This window comes from Heloderma suspectum, chromosome 10, assembly GCF_057233095.1.
Source record: "Heloderma suspectum isolate Gila_16-S chromosome 10, 16-S_ref, whole genome shotgun sequence".
Classification (NCBI taxonomy): domain Eukaryota; kingdom Metazoa; phylum Chordata; class Lepidosauria; order Squamata; family Helodermatidae; genus Heloderma; species Heloderma suspectum.
The window spans coordinates 6,501,699-6,525,986 of NC_139467.1; the positions used below are offsets into that span (position 1 = coordinate 6,501,699).

The 24,288-nt window shown below is 47.9% G+C and overlaps 2 protein-coding genes and 1 long non-coding RNA gene across 4 annotated transcripts in view; 2 read left to right on the top strand and 1 right to left on the bottom strand.

Annotated features, from left to right (window-relative positions):
- The window catches only part of RINL (Ras and Rab interactor like), a 37,969-nt gene extending 21,000 nt beyond the window's left edge, over positions 1-16,969 (top strand). The window contains exons 9-14 of one of the 2 annotated variants that reach the window (XR_014785002.1): positions 3,018-3,332; positions 5,041-5,169; positions 5,890-6,065; positions 8,323-9,030; positions 14,471-15,018; positions 16,233-16,969. Coding sequence is in view for 1 of the 2 variants with exons in the window: in XM_084814845.1 (XP_084670971.1) it covers positions 3,018-3,332; positions 5,041-5,169; positions 5,890-6,065; positions 8,323-8,688 (986 nt within the window). In the remaining variant the exon portion in view is untranslated. Of the gene's footprint in view, positions 1-3,017; positions 3,333-5,040; positions 5,170-5,889; positions 6,066-8,322; positions 9,379-14,470; positions 15,019-16,232 lie in introns of those variants that run through there. The other variant, XM_084814845.1, reaches the window with a different exon arrangement.
- Positions 1,525-10,197, bottom strand: LOC146337555 (uncharacterized). The gene is made up of 3 exons (XR_014785004.1): positions 9,846-10,197; positions 5,901-6,079; positions 1,525-3,470 (listed from the first exon to the last, which is right to left on the bottom strand). It is a non-coding gene; the product is annotated as an uncharacterized LOC146337555 (long non-coding RNA).
- Positions 16,970-20,406: 3,437 nt separating the features above from the next.
- The window catches only part of LOC146337556 (SPARC-related modular calcium-binding protein 1-like), a 62,272-nt gene continuing 58,390 nt past the window's right edge, over positions 20,407-24,288 (top strand). The window contains exon 1 of the mRNA XM_084814857.1: positions 20,407-20,516. Coding sequence (XP_084670983.1) covers positions 20,445-20,516 — 72 coding nt within the window. The 5' untranslated portion in view covers positions 20,407-20,444. The remainder of the gene's footprint in view (positions 20,517-24,288) is intronic.

Here is a 24,288-nt window from a genome sequence, read left to right on the forward strand (position 1 = left end):
AAATCCAGCTCAGCTGAGAGCTTTTTTTTTTTTTTAAACCTGCCATGGGGTGGGGTGGCTTTGGGGTTTATTCTGTGTGGAGCTTGGGCTGCAATCCCACAATGGAATCGCATTAGCAGAGAGGGTGCATTTCATGGCAGCAGGTTCTCCCCGAAGGATGTTGGGGTCTCCTCTTCTGTAGCTTCCTAGGGCCAGTGGTGTAGTGGCACATCTTGACGTGTTATGACAGTCCCCATAGCTGCCTCGCTAAGGAAAGTCCAAAATGCAGATCTGTATCAACAAACCAAGTCTAGGGGTTTTGATGTGCACCAGAAGCAAGTTTTTTGTAAAGCTAATGGGTCTTAATTGCCCATACAAGACCAGGCCACCCCCAAATACTCTGCATTACAGCAAAGATAGCTTATAACAATATGTTGTTGCTAGGATCATCCATTTTCCTTCAGGTTTCTGTTGGCACTGCAAAGTGTGGCTTCAAGGGAGTTTAGTGTGCTGGGACCCCCTAGACCCCTATTTCTGCCTTGTTCTCAATCTTTTGGGCGGGTTATTTGTCCTTTGTGATTGGCCATGCCTCCCATGACAGCCTCCCACAATAGTTTCTCCAGTTGCCAAATGTGCCCATGGGCCCCAAAAGGTTGCCTACCTCTGCCCTAACCTGTTCGCCGCACTGTCTAAACATACCTTTAACGCTGTATTGCTCCATAATGTCCATCTGTAGACACTGTGGTATTATGAGATAAGCAAATGGACCACACATCCCAAGGAAATTACACACCTAGTGAGGGGGGATGTTCCAAATGCCATGGGTTTTCACATGACTGTCCACAGTGTGTGAAATGAGGCCTGTTGAGGTGTCCCTGAGGGAAGTTGGCTTGGATTTCTTCAGAGATGTTCCCAACCAGCCCTTCCCGCTCTTGTTTGTCTCCAGCATCTGGGATTCAGAAATAAACTGCTACTGAACATGGAGATTCCATTGTGCGATCATGCCCAATGGCCATTCCTAGGTCAGTCTTCCACCTTTCTCCCTCCATGGATTTGCAAGCCGATGGCTGAGGTTCCAGTTGCAGGGGAGGGGGCAAAGCGAGAGTAGACCTCTCTAACCCCAGAGTGGGACCTCATGCCATCGAGTCTGCTGCCCAGAAGCCAATTATAAATATCTCTGGCCAAATCTCCAAGGAGCTGAAAATAACTCTGTGGTTTCCACTCAGGGCCGTGGGTGGTTTGCAACATCATCCGCTCACACGTACACAGGAGCACCGTGCTTAGGAAACCGGCGGCTTTTCTGTGGCTGGGGCTTTGATGCAGGCAGCACCGTAGACGGCAGAGGCAGTTGGAGGAAGGGAGAAGGAAGCGTAGCGTGCTGAGAAGAACCAAGGTCACTTCCTTAAACAGAAAATAAAGCCCCAACAACAACCCAAAAGAAACACAGGCAGTTTTTGGAGCTTCTGTGCTCTGTGCGAGTTCAGTTATCCACATCTGTGATTTTCATGTAGAGTATGGAACTACATTTGGGTTCTTGAGGATTTTAAATTCTTGCTTAAAGATTTTATTTTATTTTTTAGTGTGTTTCTAGCTGTTATGTGGGGGGAGGGATAACACTGGATAGTTTCAGATCTTGCTTTCTGATAGGATTTTCAGGGTATATTGTATTTTAATGAGAACTTATTTAATTTCACACTTTTGAACCACTGGGCGAACCAAAACTCAGGTTATCCTTCGAAATTCATATTTCCCTGAATTTTGCAGTGGAGTTCTCCAATCAAAACATGCATACAAAAATGTGTATATTAGGGGAAATAACATTAAAAAATACATTATATTAGGAAAATTGCGTGCAAAAATGTAAAAGGCAAAAATGCATACACAAAAGCATGTATTAGGAAAAACGTGCACCAAAATGAATTTTCATGCAGACTTTAAAAGAAGAATTTTTCAAAGTTTGGGATGAACAGAACTTAACCCTGGAAAAATGAGAAAGTGAGAGAAACCAACATTGACAAATTAGTCTATCCCTATTTTAGGGCTGTGCTTATCTCTGTGCCATGTGCCTCAAGTACCGGAAACGCAGTAAATGCTGGAGAGTAAGGGAGTTATGTGCAAATGAGCTGAGCTTGCATCATTTATACAGAGAGCTGCATCTGGCTTCTGCTGATGCAGAATTGTGGTTGTTTCTATGAATAGCTCTGCCTGTTCCAGAGCTGACGGAGTTGGGAGCCAGGAGTCCTGTGTGCTGGTCCCTTTACCGCAGGCGTGGGGAATGTGTGGCCCTCCAGATGATGCTGAACTGCAACTCCAGTCAGTCCTAGCCAGCAGAGCCAATGGTGAGGGCTGATGGGAGATGCAGTCCAACAATAGCTGGAGGCCCTCGTGTTCCCCACCCCTGCTTTCTTGCAAGCAGTGGGCCTGGAATGGTGGATCAAGCTTTCTTGGTGTGTGTGTGTGTGTGTGGTAGTGATTGTTGTTTTACACCAGCAGTTGGAATTTTTGCTGCCTCACAAACCTTTGGACCTCTTGGAACCAGTTGCAGGAGCAGTGAGTTCCGGGAGGGTGGAGCGCACGGCTTCACATGCAGAAGGTCTCAGGTTCAATGCCCAGCATCTCCAGTTCAGATCCAAATCAGGGCCGGCGTCAAGGGTGGGCATGGTGGGGCAGCTGCCGAGGGCCCACACGCCAGCTAGGGCCCAGTGACAAGGGCCCCCTGGAATTGTTCCTCCTCTCCAACCCTTGATCGCCTGCCTCTCGCTCTGGCCCAGGCAACGACTGTGGCGAGAAGGAAGGTGGAGCAGGAGATGCCGCTGCCAACTTGCCCCCTCCCTGGCAAGCAAGCAAGCTAACAGTAGCGATGATGAAAGAGAGGAGGAGGAGCTACAGGAGCTGATGACAATGGTGGCGAGAACGTAGACTCACTGAGGGAGCGGGCCCATTGAAGGGGCTCTCAGAAATCTGGTGCTGGCACCGATCCACATCTCTAGCAGCAAAGCCCCGTGCCTTGGCTTCAAGGTCTCTCTCATTTCCATTAGGTTCTGTGGTGGAACGTGCCCTGTACAAATGCATGCTGAAGCCACTTCGGGACTCTATCTACGCCCAGCTGCTGGACTTCCGCACCCGCGACGGGACCCTGGGCAGGTTGTGTGACCATCAAGTCACCATGAGCCAGCAGAGCCTGGCCGAGCTGGGCGTGATAGCTGGTGTGCCTGATGGGCCTGGCCTGGAGCGTATCCAGACGAAGCTGAGCCTCATGCACCAGGCCTACTCGCCCAAGAAGAAGGAGACGCACATGCTCAAGGTCTGCAAGATGCTCTACGAAGCCATGAACCAGACTGCCGGCAGGACAGGTACAGAGGCTTGGCAGGGTCAACGTGTCTTAATGGCCTGTCTTTGCAGAAGTCCAGGGCGTTGAACCTCTTGCAGCTCCAGGGCTGGATTCCGTTTCGGGGAAGCTCTCAGGGGCTGCATTCCAGTGGAGGGTGAGGCTGAAGGCAACACAGTTGTGTGTGTTGTTGTTTTAATTATTTGCATATACAACAATACTAAACAAAAAACAAACAAAAGGGGTTGGGCCAAAGGCCAAGGGGATGGAGCCAAGCATGCCTGCATATTTTAGCTGAAAGCTCTTACTGCCACTAAACCTTAGGAGAAGCATGTCAACCTTTTGGAATGGGGAAAATGCCTGGCAAAACTGGGAAACCGCCCAGTGGGCGGGGGGGAGAGGGGAACCATAGGAAGGGGGCATGTCCACCTGGGGATCCCAAGTGGGCTGGTTTTGGCCTGCAGGCCTGAGGTTCTGCTCCCCTGGTATAAGTAGCCTGGCTTCCTTTGGTGGTGGGGTAGCAGAAGAAGGGAGTCCTGGAAGAACATAAGAAGAGCCTGTTGGATCAGACCAAATGTCCAGCACCCTGCATCCCACAGTGACCAACCAGATGCCTCCCAGGCAGTCCACAAGCAGGGCTAGAAGGAAATGGCCCTTCCCCCTATGCTCTTTGTTGCTACCATCTGGTATTCAGAGGTAGGCTGCCCCTGTCCATGGAGGTTCTTCCTCCTCCTCCTGTCTAAGCTATTCGCCATTGCAACTTTTAGTGTCAGTGCGTTCCATAAATGAACTGTGGCATAGGGCAGCCTTCCCCAACCTGGTGTTCTCCAGGTGCATTGGACTACAATTCCAACATCCCCCAGCCAGCGTGACAGTTGTCGTTCAACATATCTGGAGGGCACCAGGTTGGGGAAGGCTGCTGCATGGTGCTGCAGAAGTTGAAAAGGACTCGGGGATCCTAGCTTCCCATATGGGAGGCCATTATTCTCATGCCTGCTTCTGTCCTGACTCCCTTTCCCTGTCATACTGAGGTTTTTGCCCAGGGTGTCATTTTAGGAAGGGTAGGTATATATGGGACTCCTTAATTTACTCCCCCCACCCCCATTTTATCTTCTGAATGTACCCAGAAGCAGGCCTTTAAAACTTGCCAAATTCATACGCCCTCTCCCTGCCAGACCATAGGTGTCAATCGAATACCTTTTTCAAGCGTGATTTCCCAGTGGGGGAGATTTGGAGGGTCACAGCGCATGAGGAGGGGAGGATTAACACTTCCATTCCCAGTTATGTCTCCCTCCTTAAAATCCCCCCCCCCCCGCCCAGTGTTGCAATTTGGCTTGAAAAATGTCTCCCAGTGGTGCCAATGGAAGTTGCGTGTTGTTGTTTTTTGCAAGCCGCATTGCTGGGAGTGGGGGGAGGAACAGCCACTGTAGGCCAGATGCAAACACCCTGCGGGGCATATCTGCACTGTGGACCAGAAGTTCCCCACCCCTGCTGCAGTACCTATGCCTTGCCTAGTTCCACCGGCAGCCCACTGAAGTTTGGTTCAACCGAAAATTGCTTTTGCTTGGCCTCTGGGCCTTCCTTCTCTAGGTGAGCTCCAGGAGAAGAGAGTTTTCCATCAATTGCTCCCCAAAACACACCCCAAAGTAGCTTATGCCCCTTCTTTGTCCCTGAGCTGCTACATATCTCTTTGTCCCTGCCTATCATGTTCCTTTGCTGTCTATTTTTGGAAGAGCCGTTCGGTGCCGATGATTTCCTGCCGGTTCTGATCTACATGCTGGTGAACTGCGACGTCGTGTCCGTGCAGCTGGATGTGGAATACGTGATGGAACTGATGGATCCCAGCCAGCTGCAGGGAGAAGGTAGCGTAGTGTGTTGTGTCAGATCCGGACCTGCTTCCCAGGGGTTGCTTTTCTGCTTGGAATCCTAAAATGATCTGGGGGCTTGCTGGGACTCAGATCTGCTACAGTTTAAGATTAGCATCTCTAGGGTCGCGCAGAAGTTACAGCCTCAGGTACAAGGAAGAGAGGGGCGTAAAGCAGGTAAAGTTCAAATTGTGGCAAGAAGCAGCTTATTTTAATATTGCACTTTGCCTCTGTCCTGTTAGCATCGGGGTTAATTAATTAATTAATTAATTGGGGTTAACTGATGACTGCTGCTTATATCTTTGCCAGTCGATGTGGAGCCAGTGTTTCACTTCTGCTTGAAGAAACACTCTAGTTAAAGGAAGGGACCACTCTGAGAGGGTAGAACGCATCAGTGGAGGCTCCGCTCCGGGTTTCAGTCAGAACCAGTCAGAACTCTAAAGGAGCTCTCCAAGGTGTGAAGCACCTTGGAGAGCTCCTTTAGAGTTCTGACTGGTTCTGACTGAAACCTGGTGTGGGTTCACTGCCCCACCGACATCAAAGCCTCCACTGTCAAGAGTCGAACAAAGATGGTCAAAACCTTGCTTTATGATCAACTCAGGCTCAGTCTCCTGAAAGATCTGGGTCTGACGATCTGCAGAGCGTTCCCGAACTTGTATTCCCTGTCCTGATCCCTGTATTCTCCCTACCACCCACTCCTCTCTTCCCACGCCATAGGTGGTTATTACCTCACAACCTGGTTTGGGGCGCTGTACCACATCGCGAACTTCCAGCCGGCTGCCATGGTGACGCGACAAATCAGCATCGAGGCCCAGCACTCCATTCACCAATGGCACCGCCGCCGTACTATCCACCACCACTATCATCACCAGGGTAACCGGCGTAATTCACAGGTAAATGCTGGAATCTGTGAAAGGAGAGCCATGGTGATGATGGGGGCAGAGAACCGAGAGCATGGAATTCTAGGTCTTCTGGTTGTTATTCCCGCTCTGGGCAGGAGCGTGGAGTCCATTGGAGTAGGCCCTGTCCAGGTGTAATGCTTAACCAGGGTTTTGATCAGCCTTCCCCAACTTGGTACCCTCTAGATGTTTTGGACTACAGTGCCCAGCATTCCTGACCATTGGCCATGCTGACTGGGGCTGGTGGCAGTTGAATTCCAACATGTCTGCTGGGCCCTAGGTTGGGGAAGGCTGTTTAAGACATGCATGGTTTCAGATGGGCTGATGCACCATGGTTTGAGTTAAACATGGCTATTGGTTGCATCAGCTCCAAACACGCTATGGTTGGAGCAGCTCCCCCACCTTCCTGGTGTCTCTCTACACACTCGCCCTGAGGAAAGATTTGGCTTCCCAAGGTGGCCTGTCATTTCTTTGTGGGAGGATTCACTGTGCCACTGTGCAAATAAGCCACTGTGGGTTGGTTGTTATTTGCTAACCTGACAGACGATTGGGCTTGTCGTGGCTTGTTTTCCCCCATCCCGCTGGCTCTGGCATGTGTTCCAGGTGCCTTTGCGGCAGAACTCTTTGTTTCCGCAGTCCCTACTTCGGTTTATGCTGCTCTGGCCAGCCGGTTCTGTTGCCGAAAACCCATGACAAAGTCACCCTGCTGGGTTTGAACAACACAACAAGCCGCCATGGGTATCAGCAACTCTAAAACAAACCATGGGTTCTGAAGGTGGTTTGTTTGTGAAAAATAAGGCAGAAACTGCACCAGATTCGTATAATACGACAGCCCACCATAGGTGATCAGTCTGTGTCTCTGGGATTTTAACCAGGGTTAAGGCAATAAGCTATGGTTAGTGCTAGCTATGGTTAAGCGTTACTTCTGCACTGGGCCATAGAGGAGAGGAGCCTGGGAACAAGGAACATAGGAAGCTGCCTGTATTAAGTTAGACTGGCAGCAGCAGCCCCCCAGGCTTTCAGGTTGGAGTTTTTCCATCCCTACTTGGAGATGTCAGAGATTGAACCTGGGACTGCAGAGCAGGAGTCTGCCACTGAGTTACAGGTGCAATACCACTGGGTTACAGCCCTCTCTCTCCCAAGTTCCTCCTGGATTCCTTTTCTGGTATGGATGAGAATGGGGAAGTGGGACATCTATTGGGGTTGGTGTCATGGAGCTCCACTTTTATTCTGGTGGACCTCTTTGGAAAAACAGAAAGGGCAAGTTAACTTTGCCATTGGTTCCAAGCCACTGCTCTGCTTAGCTGCCACAGTCTGTTCTATCTTAATGATGTATGCCATATTCATAGCCTTGAAATTAAAAAAAAAGGAGCCAATTCCCTTTCCATTTGCAAAATGTTCCCTGGCTGATCCCTGAAGGCGGTATATAGAAATGAAATAAATAAATAAATAAATAAAATACTACCACATGTGATAGGCTGCTGAAAGCCGCATTGTAAAATGCCAAAATCATGAGCTGCCTTCACACATGAAGAGGGCATCTTGAAGTTACCGGAAGCTGGACTGTGCTGCTAGCCTGCCCCCTGGCATAGGGCATAGTGCTGGCCTTAGCCACAGAAAACAACACACTGGAGTTTATAAGCCAAACCAAAACATAACAGACCAAGCCTTCCCCAACCTGATGCCCTCCAGATGTGTTGGACTACCATTCCCAGCATCCCCCAGCCAACTACAATTATAGGAATTGTAGTCCAATGCATCTGGAGGGCGCCAGTTGGGGAAGGCTGATATAAGGGCTTATATACACAATCACTTTTTAAACAAAAAAAAAGTGGAATGGTTGATAATTGGTAGCCCACTGATGGAGCCGCCTTCACCCTGTCTCATGTTGGAGCCAGCCCAGTTGCCCATTTGTGAGGGAGGTCAGGATATGAGATCAGAAGAGCATAATTCCTATGTTCATCATGCCTAGGGTACGTTCTGGGGCAATATTCAAATCCAGAATGGAGACATTTTCAGGCTGGAGGCAGAAAATCAATATGGCAGCCCTTATGGTGGTAAAAACATAATAAGTCAACAAACCATTGCTATTTTTATTACATCCCTCATCCCAGCCACCTGAAGTGGGCTGCCTTGCCCAGTCTAATTGTTAGCTGTGGTTCTGATCCAGGTACATCAAGACTTGAATGTCCTTGTTGGTCTAAACCTACTATTTGTCATGAGAGTAACTGCTTGCTTTCCCTCTTTTCAGAACATCCTCTACATCTCCTTCCATGAACCCTTCAGTGACCAGAAGACCATCTTTGTTCCCACTGACATGACGACGGCATCGGTGTGCACGGTGTGTGCGGAGAAGTACGGCATCTCCGATCAGGAGGCCTATGGCCTGTTCTTGGTGGCAGGTGATTCCTCTCAACTCTTGGCCGGGGACACCCATCCTCAAAGTCTCCGCTCGGATATCCTCCAGTCCCAAGGAGGGCCCGTGAGTTTTGTTTACAAACCCAAAGATGGAGCTCTGCCTGCTGCCAGTCCCCCTCCTCTTCTGAATCCCAGCAGAGAGACTGAGCTCCAAGAGCCCCTGGGAAGTGTGCATACAGGACAACTGGAGGCGGATTGAATATGGTCTCAGAACTTTCCAGAGACTTTTATTTTTTTTCTTGAGGGTTGCCCAAGATTGTGGGCTTCTAGCTTGACAGAAATTTTAGAAAAAGCTGAGACACTTGGGAATAAAATCTCAGCCAGGAAGAGTCTTGAACAGAAGATGCAGAAAACGGTGACTAAAATGATCAAGGGGCTGGAGCAATTCCCCTACAAGGAAAGGTTACGTCTGGGAACTGTTTAGCTTAGAAAAAAGGCAAGTAAGGGGAGACATGATGGAGGTGTACACAGTTATGCATGGTGTGGAAGAAGTGGATGAAGGAGACATTTTTTCCCCTCTCTCATCATACTAGGACCCAAGGTAATCCCATGAAGGTGATTGGTGGGAGATTCAGGACAGATAAAGGAAGCCCTTCTTCACACAGCCCATAGTTAAGCTATGGAATTCCCTACCACAGGATGTAGTGATGGCCACCCATGTGGATGGCTTTAAAAGGGGTTAGACAAATTCATGGAGGAGAAGGCAATCCGTGGCTACTAGCCCTGAGGGCTCTATGCTACCTCCAGTATCAGAGGTACTGTGTCTGTGTACTCCAGTTGCTGGGGAACATGGGCAGGAGGGTGCTGTTGCACTCCTCTCCTGCCTGTGGGTTTCCCGTGGACAGCTGGTTGGCTGCTGTGTGAACAGAATACAGGACTAGATACTGAGTCTTTGGTCTGATTTAGCATGACTCTTTTTGTGTTCTTCTGTTAAGATCTCACTCTGCAGTACTGGTAGCAGAGGGGTCCTGCTTCTCCTTCACTCTGGAGGGCGTAAGGGAGCAGGAGCTGCATAACATTTGGCCTCCTCAGGTGGCCCCCCCCCCAAGAGTTCTCTCTGTCACTTAGACCAGGGCTAAGCTGGCCAGGCTGGGCAGAGTGCACATTTTCTAGAAGCCCTGTGGCTCATCAACGTGGAAAGAAGGCCACTTCCTAGGGTTAACATTGAGGAGGAAAGAAACCATAGCTCAGTGGTAGAGCAGATGAATGCTTTGCACTCAGAAGGCCCTGGGTTCACTCCCTGGCACCTCCAGTTTAAAGGAGGGGATGCAAATGCCCCACCTCTGCCTCAATCCCTAGAGCTGCTGCCTCTCAAAACAGACCACACTGGGCACGTAGAGGGGAAAATAGTCTTACCTGGCTGGTATAATGCAGCTCTTTCTGTGAACGAGTGCCAACCCAGCGTCTCTTAAGAGTTGAAGCCTAAGTAATCAGTGTCCTTGCTTAAGGACCTATGAATTGTCTTGCTCGATCACAGCAAGGTCCATTCGAATCGAGAATTGCATCTCCCACATTGGTCAGCTGGACATCTCTCAGAACAGGCCTGGTGTCAACTGGCAGCATGATCGGGCAAATGCCAGGCCCCCACTAGGGCTGGTTTAAACCATTCAAGAACCCAAGGCTGGTATTTGTCCCCTCTGTTCCAAGCTGTTAGGCTCTCCAGTCAAGAGCATCCTCCTCTTCACGCATGATCCTCCTCCCTTCTCTCTCATCCCTTCTCTCTCATCTGGTTATCTCTTCTGTCTGTGACCTTGCGGGGCGAGTGCAGGATTTCTTATCTGGTGCAATTTCAGCCTCTCCTGGGAACCTCCCGCGTCCCCCTTCTTCTGAGCAAGTTTTTAGCCTTGGAAGGTTTCAAAGCCAAGCCCATCAGTGTGTTTGAAATTGCACAAACCTGATAAACTGAAGCCCTCCTCTGCCTCCCATCACTCCCCGCTCCCCACCACTCTATTGCAGCTACTGAATAAATTATGTACAATTTAAACAGCTATATTCAAATGTACTTTAGCATAATTTCAGTGGATATATACAGTGGATATTATGTAGAGACAGGATATAACTCATGGCTTCCCTTTGCTTACCCAGTCACATCACCTTGAGCATGACCTGTGGGCTGAGTGCTTTGTGGTTCCTTAGCAAACTCGAGGGATGCAAATCTACGCAGTTCTTGGTTAACACTGCATCACACTGCTGCAGGCCAGGCTGGGAGGAAGCGGCAGTGAACAAGTGTCTTGGTACATCCCTTTTTATCTGAGTCTTCCAATGGTTTTGGTAGTTCTTAAAACCTTTGCTTAAAACTCTGCCCAAACTTCCAGGGTACTTGTTTGAAATTTCATAAGTGGACTCTTGCATGTGTAATTTTACTCTGAAATTTGAATCGTTTGGATTTGCTGGTGTTGCTTGATGGCTTTGATTTTCTTCCCAAATCAGGAACCTCCCAGGCCAGCCTTCCCCAACCTGGTGCCCTCCCAGATCTGTTGGACTGCAGCTCCCATAATTCCATGGCCATGTTGGCTGGGAATTATGGGAGTTGCAGTCCAGCACCTCTGGAGGGCACCAAGTCGGGGGAGGCTGGCCTGGGCTGTCAGATATGGCCATTGCATGTCCAGGACAGGAATCCTCCCCCACCACACCTGCCGGCTCACAGTCTGCATGTGATGCATGAGACCAGAATGGGAGGGGAGAGTCAGAGGGCAACACAGGAGCAGGTGAAGGTTAGTTTTTTTTCTTCCAGGCATTGTTGTGGTGGGCATTTTTGTGAACCACCATTTTTTTTTTCTTCCAGGCATTATTGTGGTAGGCATTTTTGTGAACCACCCAGAGAGCTTTGGCTGCTGGGTGGTATAGAAATGAAATAAATAGCTTTGCTGAAGAGGTTGGTCTTGAGGAGGGAAGCAGCTGGAGAAACGCAGATAGAGAGGCTGTCCTGATTGTAAGTCTGGGAACAGCATGGTTGGAAGCAGAAGAAGATTGTGGGGTGGCAGAAACAACAGTTATATCCATCCACACTGACTTTAATGGTTCCCTGATATCAGGGCTGGGTAATTGTTGGGGCCTGTCGAATCACCATAGCAGCAGTGGCCAAAACTGCAGCGATTTTACAGGGAAAGAGAGCGTGTGGGAAGGGCGTGCCTTGTTCCCAAGCAGAATTGGGCTTCTGGGAGGGTTCCCTGCACTCCTGTTTCCTTGCAAAATCGCTCTGGTTTTTATTATCCTAAAACTATTTTGAAATAAAGTTAAAAAATAAAGGCAACAAAAAGAAGATGATAATATAACAAGATCACTAAAGAAAGACATTTGCTAGTTATAATTCTTAGTCTATCACCAATATGCTTGTGAACATCTACAATAAAAGAGGCTAATTAAGAGCTCACTATCAAATGAAAGAATAAAAAAGACAAGTTATACAGCATGGTGTTTGTATTAGATAAAAAAATATAGGCAAATGTACTAGGTTTCCATGAAATTTTATTTTATTTTAAATAAAATTTAAAAAAAATAAAGGCAACAAAAGAACATACATAATAAATCAAAATCACTAAGGAAACAAAGGAATTCACTAATTATAATTCTTAGTCTATAACCGATACGCTTATGGAACATCTACAGCAAAACAGCCTCAGTAGGAGTTCAATACGTAATGAAAAATACAGTTTACACAGCATATAAAAGGACCATTTGCATGTTATTTTGTGTGTATTGGTCAGAAAAAATATAGGCAACCGTACTTGGTTGGAATTTGATCAGAAGTTTGAAGGGCTTCAACCTAAGTGGAAATCACGGTGCAATACCTTTCTTACAGTTAGGATTCCTTGTTTGCTGCATTTGCTGTGTAAGTTTATACGTAGTCATAGTTTCCCAAATTTTATCAACCCACTGCTCTTTAGTTGGTTGCTTTGGAGACTTCCAATTATACACTATACATGACTTGTACTCGGTTGGAAGTTGACCACTGTTACTTTTGCTGGTTGCACACTTTCAGTGATGGCAGGAAGGGAGCTTCACAGGGGCTTGGAAAACAGCCTGCGGGCTGTGTGTCACTCACCCCTGCCTTATCCATCTCCTATCCATTATTTTTTTAACCTATGCAACTAACTGGCAAGTCCCACATCCATCCAGCAGAGAGCAGTGTCTGTCCTCCATTACAAGAGAATGCTAATTTCCCCCTAAATTAATGGGCTAAGATTAGGTCCTGTTGAAGGGACACAGTTCTAATCCAAGGTGCTTACAGCTCTGGTCAGCAACTAGTTTTCCTGGAGGGACACACTGAGGGCTGGTGAGCCGAGGGCCTGACCCATTCCCTTCCCCCCAAAGTGGCCTTCCCATAGAAGTCTGTTTCCACACACTTTTTGACACTAGGCTGGCAACTGGGGGAGTGGGACAGGGCTTGCTTTTCAGGGGAACCAATTCTGGGCCAGGCTCCTCCCTGCTGCTGACCCCCATCTTACAGCTGATACTCGACTAGATGAGATGTTGTTGTTCTTGTTATTACATTACATTTATATCCTGCCTTTTTCCCTCTTGCAACAACCCCAAGGCAGTTTACAAGGTTCTCCTCTCCATTTTATCCTCACAACAACTCTGTGAGGTAGGTTAGGTTGAGAGCCTGTGACTGGCCCAAAGTCACCTTCGTGGGGGAGTGGGGCTAGAACCCAGATCTCCCGAGTCCCAGTTCAGCACTCTAACCACTACTCCACACTGGCTGTCAGACTGCCAAGGGCTAATGTTGCTGGGGGCTAAAGGCCGGCTGGATTGAGGAGGTGAAATTGGAGACGACGCCCAGAAGATGCACCTGGGGCTGATTCATGGCTCATACTAAAGAAGTGGATTTCAAGGAGAGGGGGCGTGGGAGCTAGCTTACCTAACATGAAAAGTGTTTCTACAAATTTTATCAAAAGAAGCTTGGGCCCTTTAACTGATGTGTTTTGGGGGGCCTGAAGAGTGTTTAAGCCCCCTACACGCACACATATACACACGCACTGCAATAAGTTAACAGTTACTGGGTTGGTGTGCCCTGCCTCTACCAGCCAGGGAGGGGAGGGTGCCAACAAGAGCCCTCCCCCCTAGAACCGAATCTGCACCTGCCTTTTCAAAAGGAGAGGTCATGAGTTCAGTTTCTTACTCATCTCGTAACCCACACAGGTGTGTTCCCCTGAGCCAGGGCAGGGAGAAGATACGAAGGAAATGGAGAGTGGGAAGTTCTTGCTCTCTCGCTCCCTGTTTGTCTTCCTCTCTCTCTCTCTCTCTTTTCGTCACCTTCCAAGTAACCGTTTCCCAGCACTGGCCGTCCTCCTAGCCAGCAGATTCCTGTACAGGCAGGCCTGTGCCGGAGCACTCCTCGAACCAACGCCCCTGTGTCGCAACAGCCCCCCCAGGCCTTCCTTTTGTGTTTCGCACAACTAACCACAAACAGGTGTAAGAGCACCCAAGGGAGGGGAGGGTTTTCTATCCTGCCTCTGTTCTCTCCCCACCCACCCAAATCCCAGAAACTCCCTGCCATGTGGAATGCCCTCCGTTGCACCAAGCGGGGGATTGGAAGCAACTTGCAGGGGGTGGGGAATGGGTTTCTTAACGCTGCGTGTGTGACTGCACTCAGGCTGCAGGATTTAATGAGGTTCTTCGATGGAAGGCAGCAACTGGAAGCCCTTGGGCCAAATCGGACCAACCAAGGGGCAAAAGAGGGCTGTAGAATAAGTGCTGTCTGTGGCCATGGGACTTGTGGCTGCCCACTATGGGGGTAAGAGTTCGGGCTCCACCCTGCCTCCATTTTTGAAGCAGCCTTCCAGCTGCTGTCCCAGGTAGTAGGTGAATCAATTAAGGCTTTAGGTTGGGGGTGCAAAACCTCAGGCCCAGGTTGTGTGCAGTTTTTCCTCCATTCTAAATGGTTGGAATGTCTTTCCTAAGGCTGAGTTATTAGCAGTCAGAGCTTTAAGCTACCAAATGCTGGTATTTTTTTGTATCTTAGCCCTTTTTGCTTTCAGCCCCACCCACCACTGGAATATGGCCCCCAAGAACTTCTCTGAAACGGAATTCGGCCTGCAAGCTGAAAAAGGTTCAACTCCCCTGCTTCAGTCTACTGAGTGGACATTTTCATCAGTGAGGCCTGAGAGTATGACGGAATTCTTGCATGTTTTTTTGAGTCTATTTTTGTTCTGCTCCGTTACTGCCACAGAGGGCTTCCTCACGTGGAGCTTTTATCCTGCTATTGAGATTGCTCACTCATGGAAGTTTGCAGGCCCGTTTCATGACGTCGTTAACCTCCAGGGCACATCCAGAGGTATTTTCCCAAAACGATCCAGAACTAATGAACTATTTTTTTTAACTAAGAATGTTACGCAATTAAAATAGCCACTAGAAGGAGCTGTTTCACTGAGTTCCATGGAACCTTAAAAATTAAAAACTTCCCCTCTCAGCAATCAGGTGGTTGTTGTCTGGAATGGGAGGACTGCGCATTTTTTCTTTAGTCTAAAGGCAGCCAGAGAATGAAAACAAACGTATTTCATGACAGCCCTTCCTTCTCAGGATGAAGGTACCTTTTTGTTTCTTAGTATTTATTTATTTATTACATTCCTTTACTGCCCAATAGCCAAAGCTCTCTAGGCAGTGTACGAAAGATTAAGGGTGCAACCTATGCATGTTTAGAGAGAAAAAAGCCCTACATCTCCAGCATTGTCCAGCCAGCCATGGCTGAACATGCATAGGACTGTGTCCTAAAAAAACATTACGGGTGCAATCTTATGCATGTTTAGACAGATAAAAAGTCATGTTGTGCTGGCTGGGTATTATTATGAAACTATGATGGCGCAGCAAGCAGCTTTTAACGAACCTTTGTAGACTACAGGGTTCTACAACTGGCAGCCCCTGTCTGGGTCCACTTTGTCCCACAAGTGGGTGCCATCCGCTTCCCCAGTTTCCGGTCCCAGAGGATGGATAGCACCGTTGGCAGCGGAACATGGCCGTGGACTTTTATCGCCATCTGGGAAAAATGAGCTGCAGAGCAGAGTTGTAGAAAGAAACTGTCATACATATGTATGGGGTGGGTGGAGAGAGGGAAAAGGGAACACCTGCTACAAGCTCAGTTGGCACTAGAGGGGGCTCACGGACTCTCACGGGTCCTCTTTTACCAAACTCCTTTGGGTCACAAGGTGGGGGTCTCCATTCCCGTTGTCTCTCTCCCTCGTGCCTCTGACCTGCCTCCCTCTGAGTTCGGAGAGCTTGGAATTCAGGCCAAGAGTGATGTAAACAGGGTTGCTATTTAACAAATGAGCTACCAGCCAGGGTTTGGGAGGCATCGTATGCTTTCCGGCGTTTCCTCTGTTCAGGCTCGGCACCAAGGGTAGGCATGGCTGGGCACCTGCGGAGGGCCCACACCCCAGCAGGGGCCCACTGCCAAGAGTCCGCTGGAGTTGTTCTTCCTCTTCTCCATTGCCCCCTGCCGTTCGCTCTGGCCCAGACAATGCTGTTGATGTGAAGGAAGGAGGAGCAGGAGATGCCACAGGCTTCTTGCTCCCTGGCTCTCTGCCTGTCGAGCGAGCCAGTGGGAGCAAGCATGAGGGAGAAGAGGGGGAGCAGCTGGGGTCCACGGCAGTGAGCAGAAGGTAGACTCACTGAGGGAGGGGGCCATTGCGGGTGTCTTGCCCAGGGGCCCTCCAAAATCTGGAGCTGGCGCTGCATGGAGGCTGCGGTCCCAGCCACATTTGGGCAAGCAGCCCGGCCACAGCTGAACTCCTTGCTTTTCAATAGGTGGCCCATTGAGCCAGTAAAGCCTGCCATGTCCCCTTGGATCTGCATCTTTCATGGCTGGTCCTCGTGGTTGAATCCGGGAGCCCTGCTTCAGCCAATGACAGACGCTGTGCCCTGTTCTTGCTACGATCTTTTATTGTTATGTTGCTGTATCTTATACAACATCCTTCTTCGCAATGATTCTGCAGATGTGCAGGATTCTAGGGCAGTGCAAGTCAGCCCTGCAACAGGATCATGTGTGGAGTGCTTCCTGCTTCAGGATCCCAGCCACAGCCAGCATTCTGTGGACACTGAGCGAGCTCAGTTCTCATACCGCTGTTTCTGTGTTTCTTCCTCTTAGAGAATGTTTTCCTTAAATATTTTTTTTTTGTACTGCTGCAAACCTTGGGGTTCCCACCAGGCCTGCTACTGCCTCCCCCTTGTGCATGGGTGATGCTACTTCGGCGGCATAAGCAGCAGCACGAGCAATCTGAACATCAGAGATAGAAGGAAGTATGAGTGAATGCAGTGGGAACCACTAAGAGCTGGAACTGCATGCACACAGTTAACTCGGAAAAAGGGCGAGCCCACCTGTCAATTACGTTACAAAGTCGTTTTTATACTGTTTTTCAGTCCAAAGAAGGGCCTCCAAAGTGCCTTACCACATATCAAATAACAAAAACGGACACTAAGGTCTAAAAACAAATGTAGCAGAGTTAAAACCTTTAAAAATTGTGTATTAAAAGACATTAAAACCTAAGCAGAATAAGGATGCAATCCTATGCGTGTTAAGACAGAAAAAAAGTCCTACAGCTCCCAGCATGCCCCAGCCAGTCATGCTGGCTGGGGCATGCTGGGAATTGTAGGACTTTTTTCTGTCCAAGCATGCACAGGGTTGTGCCCTAAGAGTGTTTTTCATTGCCTGCCTAAACACAGGGATGTCTTAGGACCTCTCTGGCTTAGGGTCTGTTAACAAGATCAACTTCAGCACATTTTCTTTTTAAATTTATTTTTGAAAAAGAAAAGAATACAAATCAACCAAACAATATTGTAATAAGCAAAGGAAATGGATGGCCTCTGAGTCTGACAACATTCCTTTATTCTAGAACATTTTGGAAACATCTTACCTTCTCCAAGCATATTAATTTTACAATTCCTTGTTTGACACAGATTGACCATGATAACTTATTTAAATCAGTCATGTCCCATAATTTGAGAAATTGCTCAACTTCCTTCCCCTCTCCCCATTTTTGCTTGTCTGCCACATCTCAGCAAAATGTTCATTCTAGGCTGGGTTGATATCTTGCCCTTCAATGATTTCCCAGGGCAGCTTGCATAACATCAGAATTACAATACAAACAAATTAAAACATTAAAATTCCATGATTGTAAAAATGCAGTGCAAAAGCAGTCAGTACAGTAGACAGAAAACAAATGCAAAGTGGCATAAAAGCAATTAGCGGAGGATTAAAAAGCTCAGGAGACTAAAGAGGATTTGTGAGGAACATTCTACAGTCTGGGTGTCACCACTGAGAAAGTCCTGTAGCCACTTGCTGCAGTACCTCAGATGGACCGGAGGGGGCATTTCAGGAAGGGCCTCTGTTGAGGACCTGTCTTTTTATTTAATATATATAATTATACTTCACCTTATTATACAGCATTTCAAGATGGCTATCAAAATTTTGCATTGAAACCATTAAGATTATAAGTGGCAATTAATTGAAGAAATACAGTAAGACATGTTTTAAAAGCAACAGTTAAACCAGCACAATACAGGCTCAAACACCAAAAAGCAGTGAACAAATAAAATCCCCTGAATTAGAAGACACGGGGCTTTTCTACATGAGGCTTTTAACATGCCACTTTACCAAGGTTTATGCTTTTGGATTCTTTGTGGGATTAAGGTCAGCTGTTTGCACATGTTTTTTTCTGGGGTGTTTCTTTCTCTGCCTTTCTATGAGCTTTTCTACACGAGGCATTTATTGTGCATTTGTGATTCCTCACTCACAGTAGTTTGCAGGTGCTTTACATGACATCGTCATCCTCCACAACCTCTCCCATTCTTTGCAACCATTTTAGGGTTGTTGTTTTTCTAAAAAGGAAAGCCTGGGATTTCTGTGAACAGTGACATGAAACCCTGGTGTATTTGTGCAATTCCGCTAAACCACAGTGCCACCTCGTAGTTGTGTAATATAACATATAGAAGGGTAGAGAAAGACCCCCTCCCCCAAAAAAACGTGCATAAAGGAGTTGATCTTAATGCCACAAATAACCTGGAAGCAGAAGCCTCGGTAAAGTGGCAGGCTAAAAGCCTCATGTAGAAAAGCACTTGGAGTCTGTAAATCACTCTTTCAGAGAGGGGGAGATATTGGAAAAAGAAGGTGGATGTGGAAAAGCCCTATATGTTCCATTACAGAACCACTAGGTGATGCTGTGGTATAGCAGAATTGTGCACATACACCATGGTTCATGCTTCCATTCATGGAAATACCAGAATTTCCTCATTAGAAAAATCCCCCGCTACAATGGTTGCAAAGAATGGGGGAGGCCCTGGAAGATGACGACATTGTGTAAAGCACCCGCATACTACCGTGGGTGAGGAATCACAAGTAGGGATGTCAGAAAAATCCATTTGGGGGGGGTGGACTTTGACGAGCTTCCCTTCATTCACCCCCCCCCCCGACTTCGGTCCATTTCCCACTAACTGGCCTGACTCGATCTGCGTCGAGTTGGGGCAGTTTGTGGATTTTCCGTTTTTAAAAATTGCTCAAATGCGTTAATTTCGGCAGCAATTTGCGCAAATCAAAAACCCTGTAATTTGCACAAATCTCCATTTGAGCAAATTAAGGAAAACAAAAATGCCTCACTCTGGCCCAGGTGAGAAAGAACGATGGTGGTGAGAAAGAGGAGCAGGAGATGCCACGGCCGACTTGCTCTCTGGTTCTTTGCCTGTCAAGCAAGAGGTAACAATTATGAGAAAGAGGAGGAGCAGCAGCAAGAGCAGCTGGTCACCACAGAGGTGAGAAGGTAGATTGACAGACGGAGGGTCCACTGAGGGTGTCTTGCCCAAGGTCCCTTAAAACCTGGAGCAGGCACTAGGGCAGAGCATTGTTCTACGGGAGTGCTGCGTTTGTTCACTGCTGCCTTCTGTGGGGACAGCAAAACAAGCTGCTTTAAGGTGGGGAGAAAAAAATCTGCTGCTGCCACCCAACTAAGCCCCCACCCTGGAAATTTACATAAAAACTCCCCTATAGCCAAAATCCCCCCCCCCCATTTGCAGCCTCCTAATGTGGTGGTGAATTTGGGTAGCCAGTTATTGGGTAGCTAGTTTTTTGCCCAGTGCATGGCTCTAAGGGGGCCTTCCAGGGTTGGGGTGCCGTGACATAGAAGGCTTGATCCTGACGGTCCCTGCCATACCCAGAAGGGCCCAAAGACAGGCCTCCGCAGCTGACCTCACAGAGTGGGCTCATATAGGGGTTTCACTGAAGAGCAGGTTGCACATTCCTCAGCTGCAATGAATACATGGAAGCAAGTGGTCCTTGACATGAGCCGAACCCTGCGCGTGGTGGCCGGTTCACACAACGAACAAGTCCCAGCTAGCAAGCAAATAATTTTTCAGCCAGCCAGGTCTTCTGGGGGCAGCAAATTAGCGGGAGAAGGGGCTGGCATCGAGGGCTTCTGGCAAAACCTAAGTTCTAAAATAAATGCTGGGGCTCAAAAATGCTCAGAAGGAAAAACCTTTGATTTTGAAGTCCTTCTCCTAAGTTACAGATACATTCAGGAACCAGGGGGACACACAGAGCTGTCATGTGGGAAAGTCACTCTGCACATGACCAGATGCCCTCTTTAATGCTATTCCCCCTTCACACTTTCCAGGCCTGAGGCGAGGCTCTGAAGAGAGGTGCTGCTGGCACTAATCCTTGACTGTGTGTGTGTGTGTGTGTGTGTGTTTTAAAGACACCTCTGGCTTCCCTTTGAGAGCTTTCCTCTGGTACAGTTTCATGCTTTAATTGGGAAGGAGGGAGGCGAGGGGGGGAGTTTTCCTGCCCGAGGGGGCGTGGATTCCTCTCCCCAGCTGTTGTTGGTCCACGTGGTTTGGACCACCTTAGGGAAAAGTGCAATGATATGCGGAGAAGGGAGGAGGTAGGGGTGGAATTGCTACTGCCTTATAAACCTACATGCGGCAACCCAGCTGTGTCCACTGGAAAGTGATCGCCCTTGATCCTGCTGCACCATGCCCCCTGTGCTGTGGCTGCTCCTGGTTGTTCCAGAATTGGCGGCACCTTTTCGGTGGAACACGTCTCCGGTAAGATAACTTGCGAGCAGCAAAAGCACAGCGCTGTTGGAGACTGAAAAAGTGGCAAGTGTATGTGTGGTGGTGGTGGTGGGTTTTTTGCAGGGTGCGGAGAAGAGAGAGATGGACAAATCCCCTTGTTCCAGATCACAGCTCTGTAGGATCCGATGGATCTTTTACCACTCCGGAGGAAGCCTGTATGTTTTTCAAATGCTGATCTGAAAACAGAGGCATAAATAAGACCTGATAAAGGAGGTTTTTGGAATATATTTATTTAAAATATTTCTTGGCCACCTTTCAGGGCAGAAGCCCTCCCAAGGCAGGGGGTGCACGCTACAGCACGTGGAGGGGAAACACTTGCCAGGAATGGGAGGTACACCCCCTTTTTTAATTTATCTTTCCTGACCTTTGCCCTGTAGCAGATACAACATGAATTCATAAATGTTTGGATGTCACAGCCCTTGAAATGTCAACAGTGTGTGTGTGCGCATGTGTTTAAATATTTGGACTTCGAAAACTGGGATTTTGTTAAGATCGATACTTGGCATGAAACTTAGTTTTATTTGGCAGCTTGGAATCCCATGAGGTTTGAAACCCGAAGGCGGAGTATGTTGCTCTCTACAATCTGTTCTCCATAGAAGCCGTAAAGAGAGTCATAGAACTTGCATTCGACTCAACCTCTGTCTCTCTCTCTCTTTTTCTTTCTTTTAACGTGGGGAAATTGTCACACTCATGCAAAGCAAGGATGCCGGGAAACAAGTAGAGCAAAGCAAATGTGCCTTGATTGTATTTATTTATTCCAACATTCCCAGTGGACTGTATTCTGCATTTGTTTGCTCAGTCAGTGGTACATAACTTCTTTCCTGGAGACTTCATGTGCTTGTTTGAAGTCGAGTCATTTAAACATTCTGGTCTGGATGGTGAAGTCCAATTGCGACTTTGGTTATCTCAAGCGGGCAAAAATTACTTAGCAAGTATAGAAACCCCTCTGGTTTGGTTCTGACGGTAAGAATTTAACGAGACACTTCTCAGCAGGAGAGTGGAGGTTTTGGCAGGCACGCTGCTTGGCTTTCCAAGACCACAGACACCCAAAGAATGAATGTCCCTTTTGAGAAGTTAAGATGATCCTGTAAAAAGAGGTAGTGGTTTGTGCTTAGGAGAACAATCATGTCAACCCAGTAGATGATTATAGGACTGCTTTCCCCAGTAGTCCAGCAGTTTTGGCACTTTCTTTTGCTAGCAGGTCTCTTATGCTTTGAACAGTGCATGGCAGGCAGAAATTCACCAGGTAAAACATTCCCTTGTTATTGTTCTTCCATGGTGGGAAGTATTTGGGTCAGGGGCCCACTCTTCCTCTCATTTAGCCCTGGATCCGATTAAGGCTGCTTCCCATCCTTTCTTAAACAAAGGTCTCTGGCGTTTGGTTTATGGGTCATATTTGAACTTGGGTTCATTCTGTGAAGTTGACAAAGGACAGCTCTACGCCAGCCTAAAATCCTGCATTTAAAATGGGGCTTCCATTTTAAATGCAGGATGACAATGACTCCCTTTTTCACCTGCTTCCTTTTCCCTCTCTCCTTTCCCCCTCCTTCTCCCCATATCTGAGTCTTCCATCTTCTTTCATTGATCTCACTCCTCTTCTTGCTGCTTTTCCTCTTTTCAGGGAGGAAACTGAAGCGGAACACAACGGGGTAATTTGATAGCGCATTATCTGCGATCTATTTAAAAACGGAACAAAGGGCATTTAGTGCAGGAGAGGCCTTGAATGATCACGGCATCATGTAAAGAGCCCGCAAACTTCCGTGGAGGAGCCATCTCAATCGCAGGATAAAAGCTCCGTGCAAAGAAAGCCTTGGCAGTAGATCTCAGGACAGACCAGCCTTCTCCAACCTGGCGCCCTCCAGATGTGTTGGACTTGTTGTTGTTGTTCAGTCATTCAGTCGTGTCCGACTCTTCGTGACCCCATAGACCATAGCACGCCAGGCCTTCCTGTCAAAGTTGATTATGAGAGCTGTAGTCCACACCTCTGGAGGGCACCAGGTTGGAGAAGGCTGAGATAGACCAAACAGAGCTCTCCTTCACCCAGTGCATAATTAATATATGGAATTCCTTGTCACAAATTGTAGGAACAGCCAATGGTTTTAAATGGAGATTAGACAAATTCACGGTGGAGCAGAGGTCTATCAGTGTTAACTCTTGTGACAGAGATTTGCCAGTCAGGGACAATAATACATGGTTCTTCACTGTATTTATCCAGACATCCACAGACCCGTGTTGAAAACAAAGCCAATGAACTTAGCTTACATATTTACATACGGGGAAAACCAGGAACACTATGACATTTTATGTCTCCATGTGCCAAAACTGATGGATAACTTTAAAGATGGCGTGTTCTCTTCAGCTCTGTTTGAAAGTTTCTCCTCTTAACCCCTGCGCAGCTGACCTCATGCAAAGCTTACATCGCTCATCTTGACTTACAGAGGAGCTGAACTCTTGCAAAAGGTTCTGTTTTGGTTCTTTCCTGCTGCTCCTTTGGACTGAAACTCTGTCCCAAGACACCTGTATGGTGCCACTGTCTCCAAACCTCTCCTCAAAACCTGCCTTCTGGATTAACCCTTTGGCCCTTGTCTCTTACTAAAAATGAAGCCTGAATAGGTATAATTTTATTTGTGCATATTTTTCCTGTGTTCCCTTGTTTTTCTCCCCTCCCCTTCTAGTGTTGTAGTTAGGTAATTAGACCTTAGATTTAATGGTCTTATGGGTGGGTGTGTCTGGGGGTGCTCTCTCTAGATGATAATGTGCATTATTTTACTTACTTCAAAATGTGGTGAGCCAGCTCTGCAGGGTTTCGAGGCCCTCCTGTTTTTGCTCTGAGGTCCTGTGCTCATGGAACCACTGTCTTCTCCTGTTGTCTGCCATGCTGCTGAAACGTAGTCTGTAAGTTCCTTGGGGCAGAGACTGCTTTGTTTTCTTTTTTCTTGCTCACGTCGCCATATACAGTCAAGGATCACGTATATTAATGGCACTATGTAATAATCATCAAGGAACTCAATCACAGCAAAGACAGCTGAAAATATGGGAAAGGCCCCACGTGCAGGTAGTTGTTCCACTCTTCGTGCATGTGTATGGTTCTTCAGAAAGAAGAGAGAACTGGATGGTTGCCTAGCAACTCCCAGCTCATCTTGCTGCTGCCCAACTCCTTCTAGGCCAGGAAGCCTAGAGTGTTTCGGTGGTTGCTTGTTAGTTAAACCCTAAATGCTCATGTTCCACCCTGCTGCTTGCCAACCATTTACTTTGGGAAATACCTCTCCCTTAATCTGTAACACGGGGATGTGGAACCTCCTGCTGATGGGGCAAATCTGGCCTGCGGAGGTTCCACAGCTGGCCCGCAGAGCCTCTGCAGCATAATAGATGTACCCAGGGCCCTTTTGCCTGCAACATCCCTGTTATGCCAGGGGTGACCGCCTAACCCTCAGCACGCTTCCATCATTAGCGTCAAACTAGATGGCATGGGGATAGCCACGTTTGCATAGTCACGTATCTGCCCCGTTCACGAACAAAGCAAGGGGGTGGGCTAATTTTAACATCAAAAGTGGAGTGTCAGTGACGTGCACAAAACCCTACCTCTCCATGTTCCATCACTTCACTTTTCTCCCAACCCAGCTTACTTCAGGTATGTACTGATTAGGAGAAACTTTCCTGGTGGGACAGATTATGGGGAGGTAATGTAGGGAGCAGTTTAGTTCACCTCCCCTCACCCATGCTAGGCCTGTTTAGACACCTC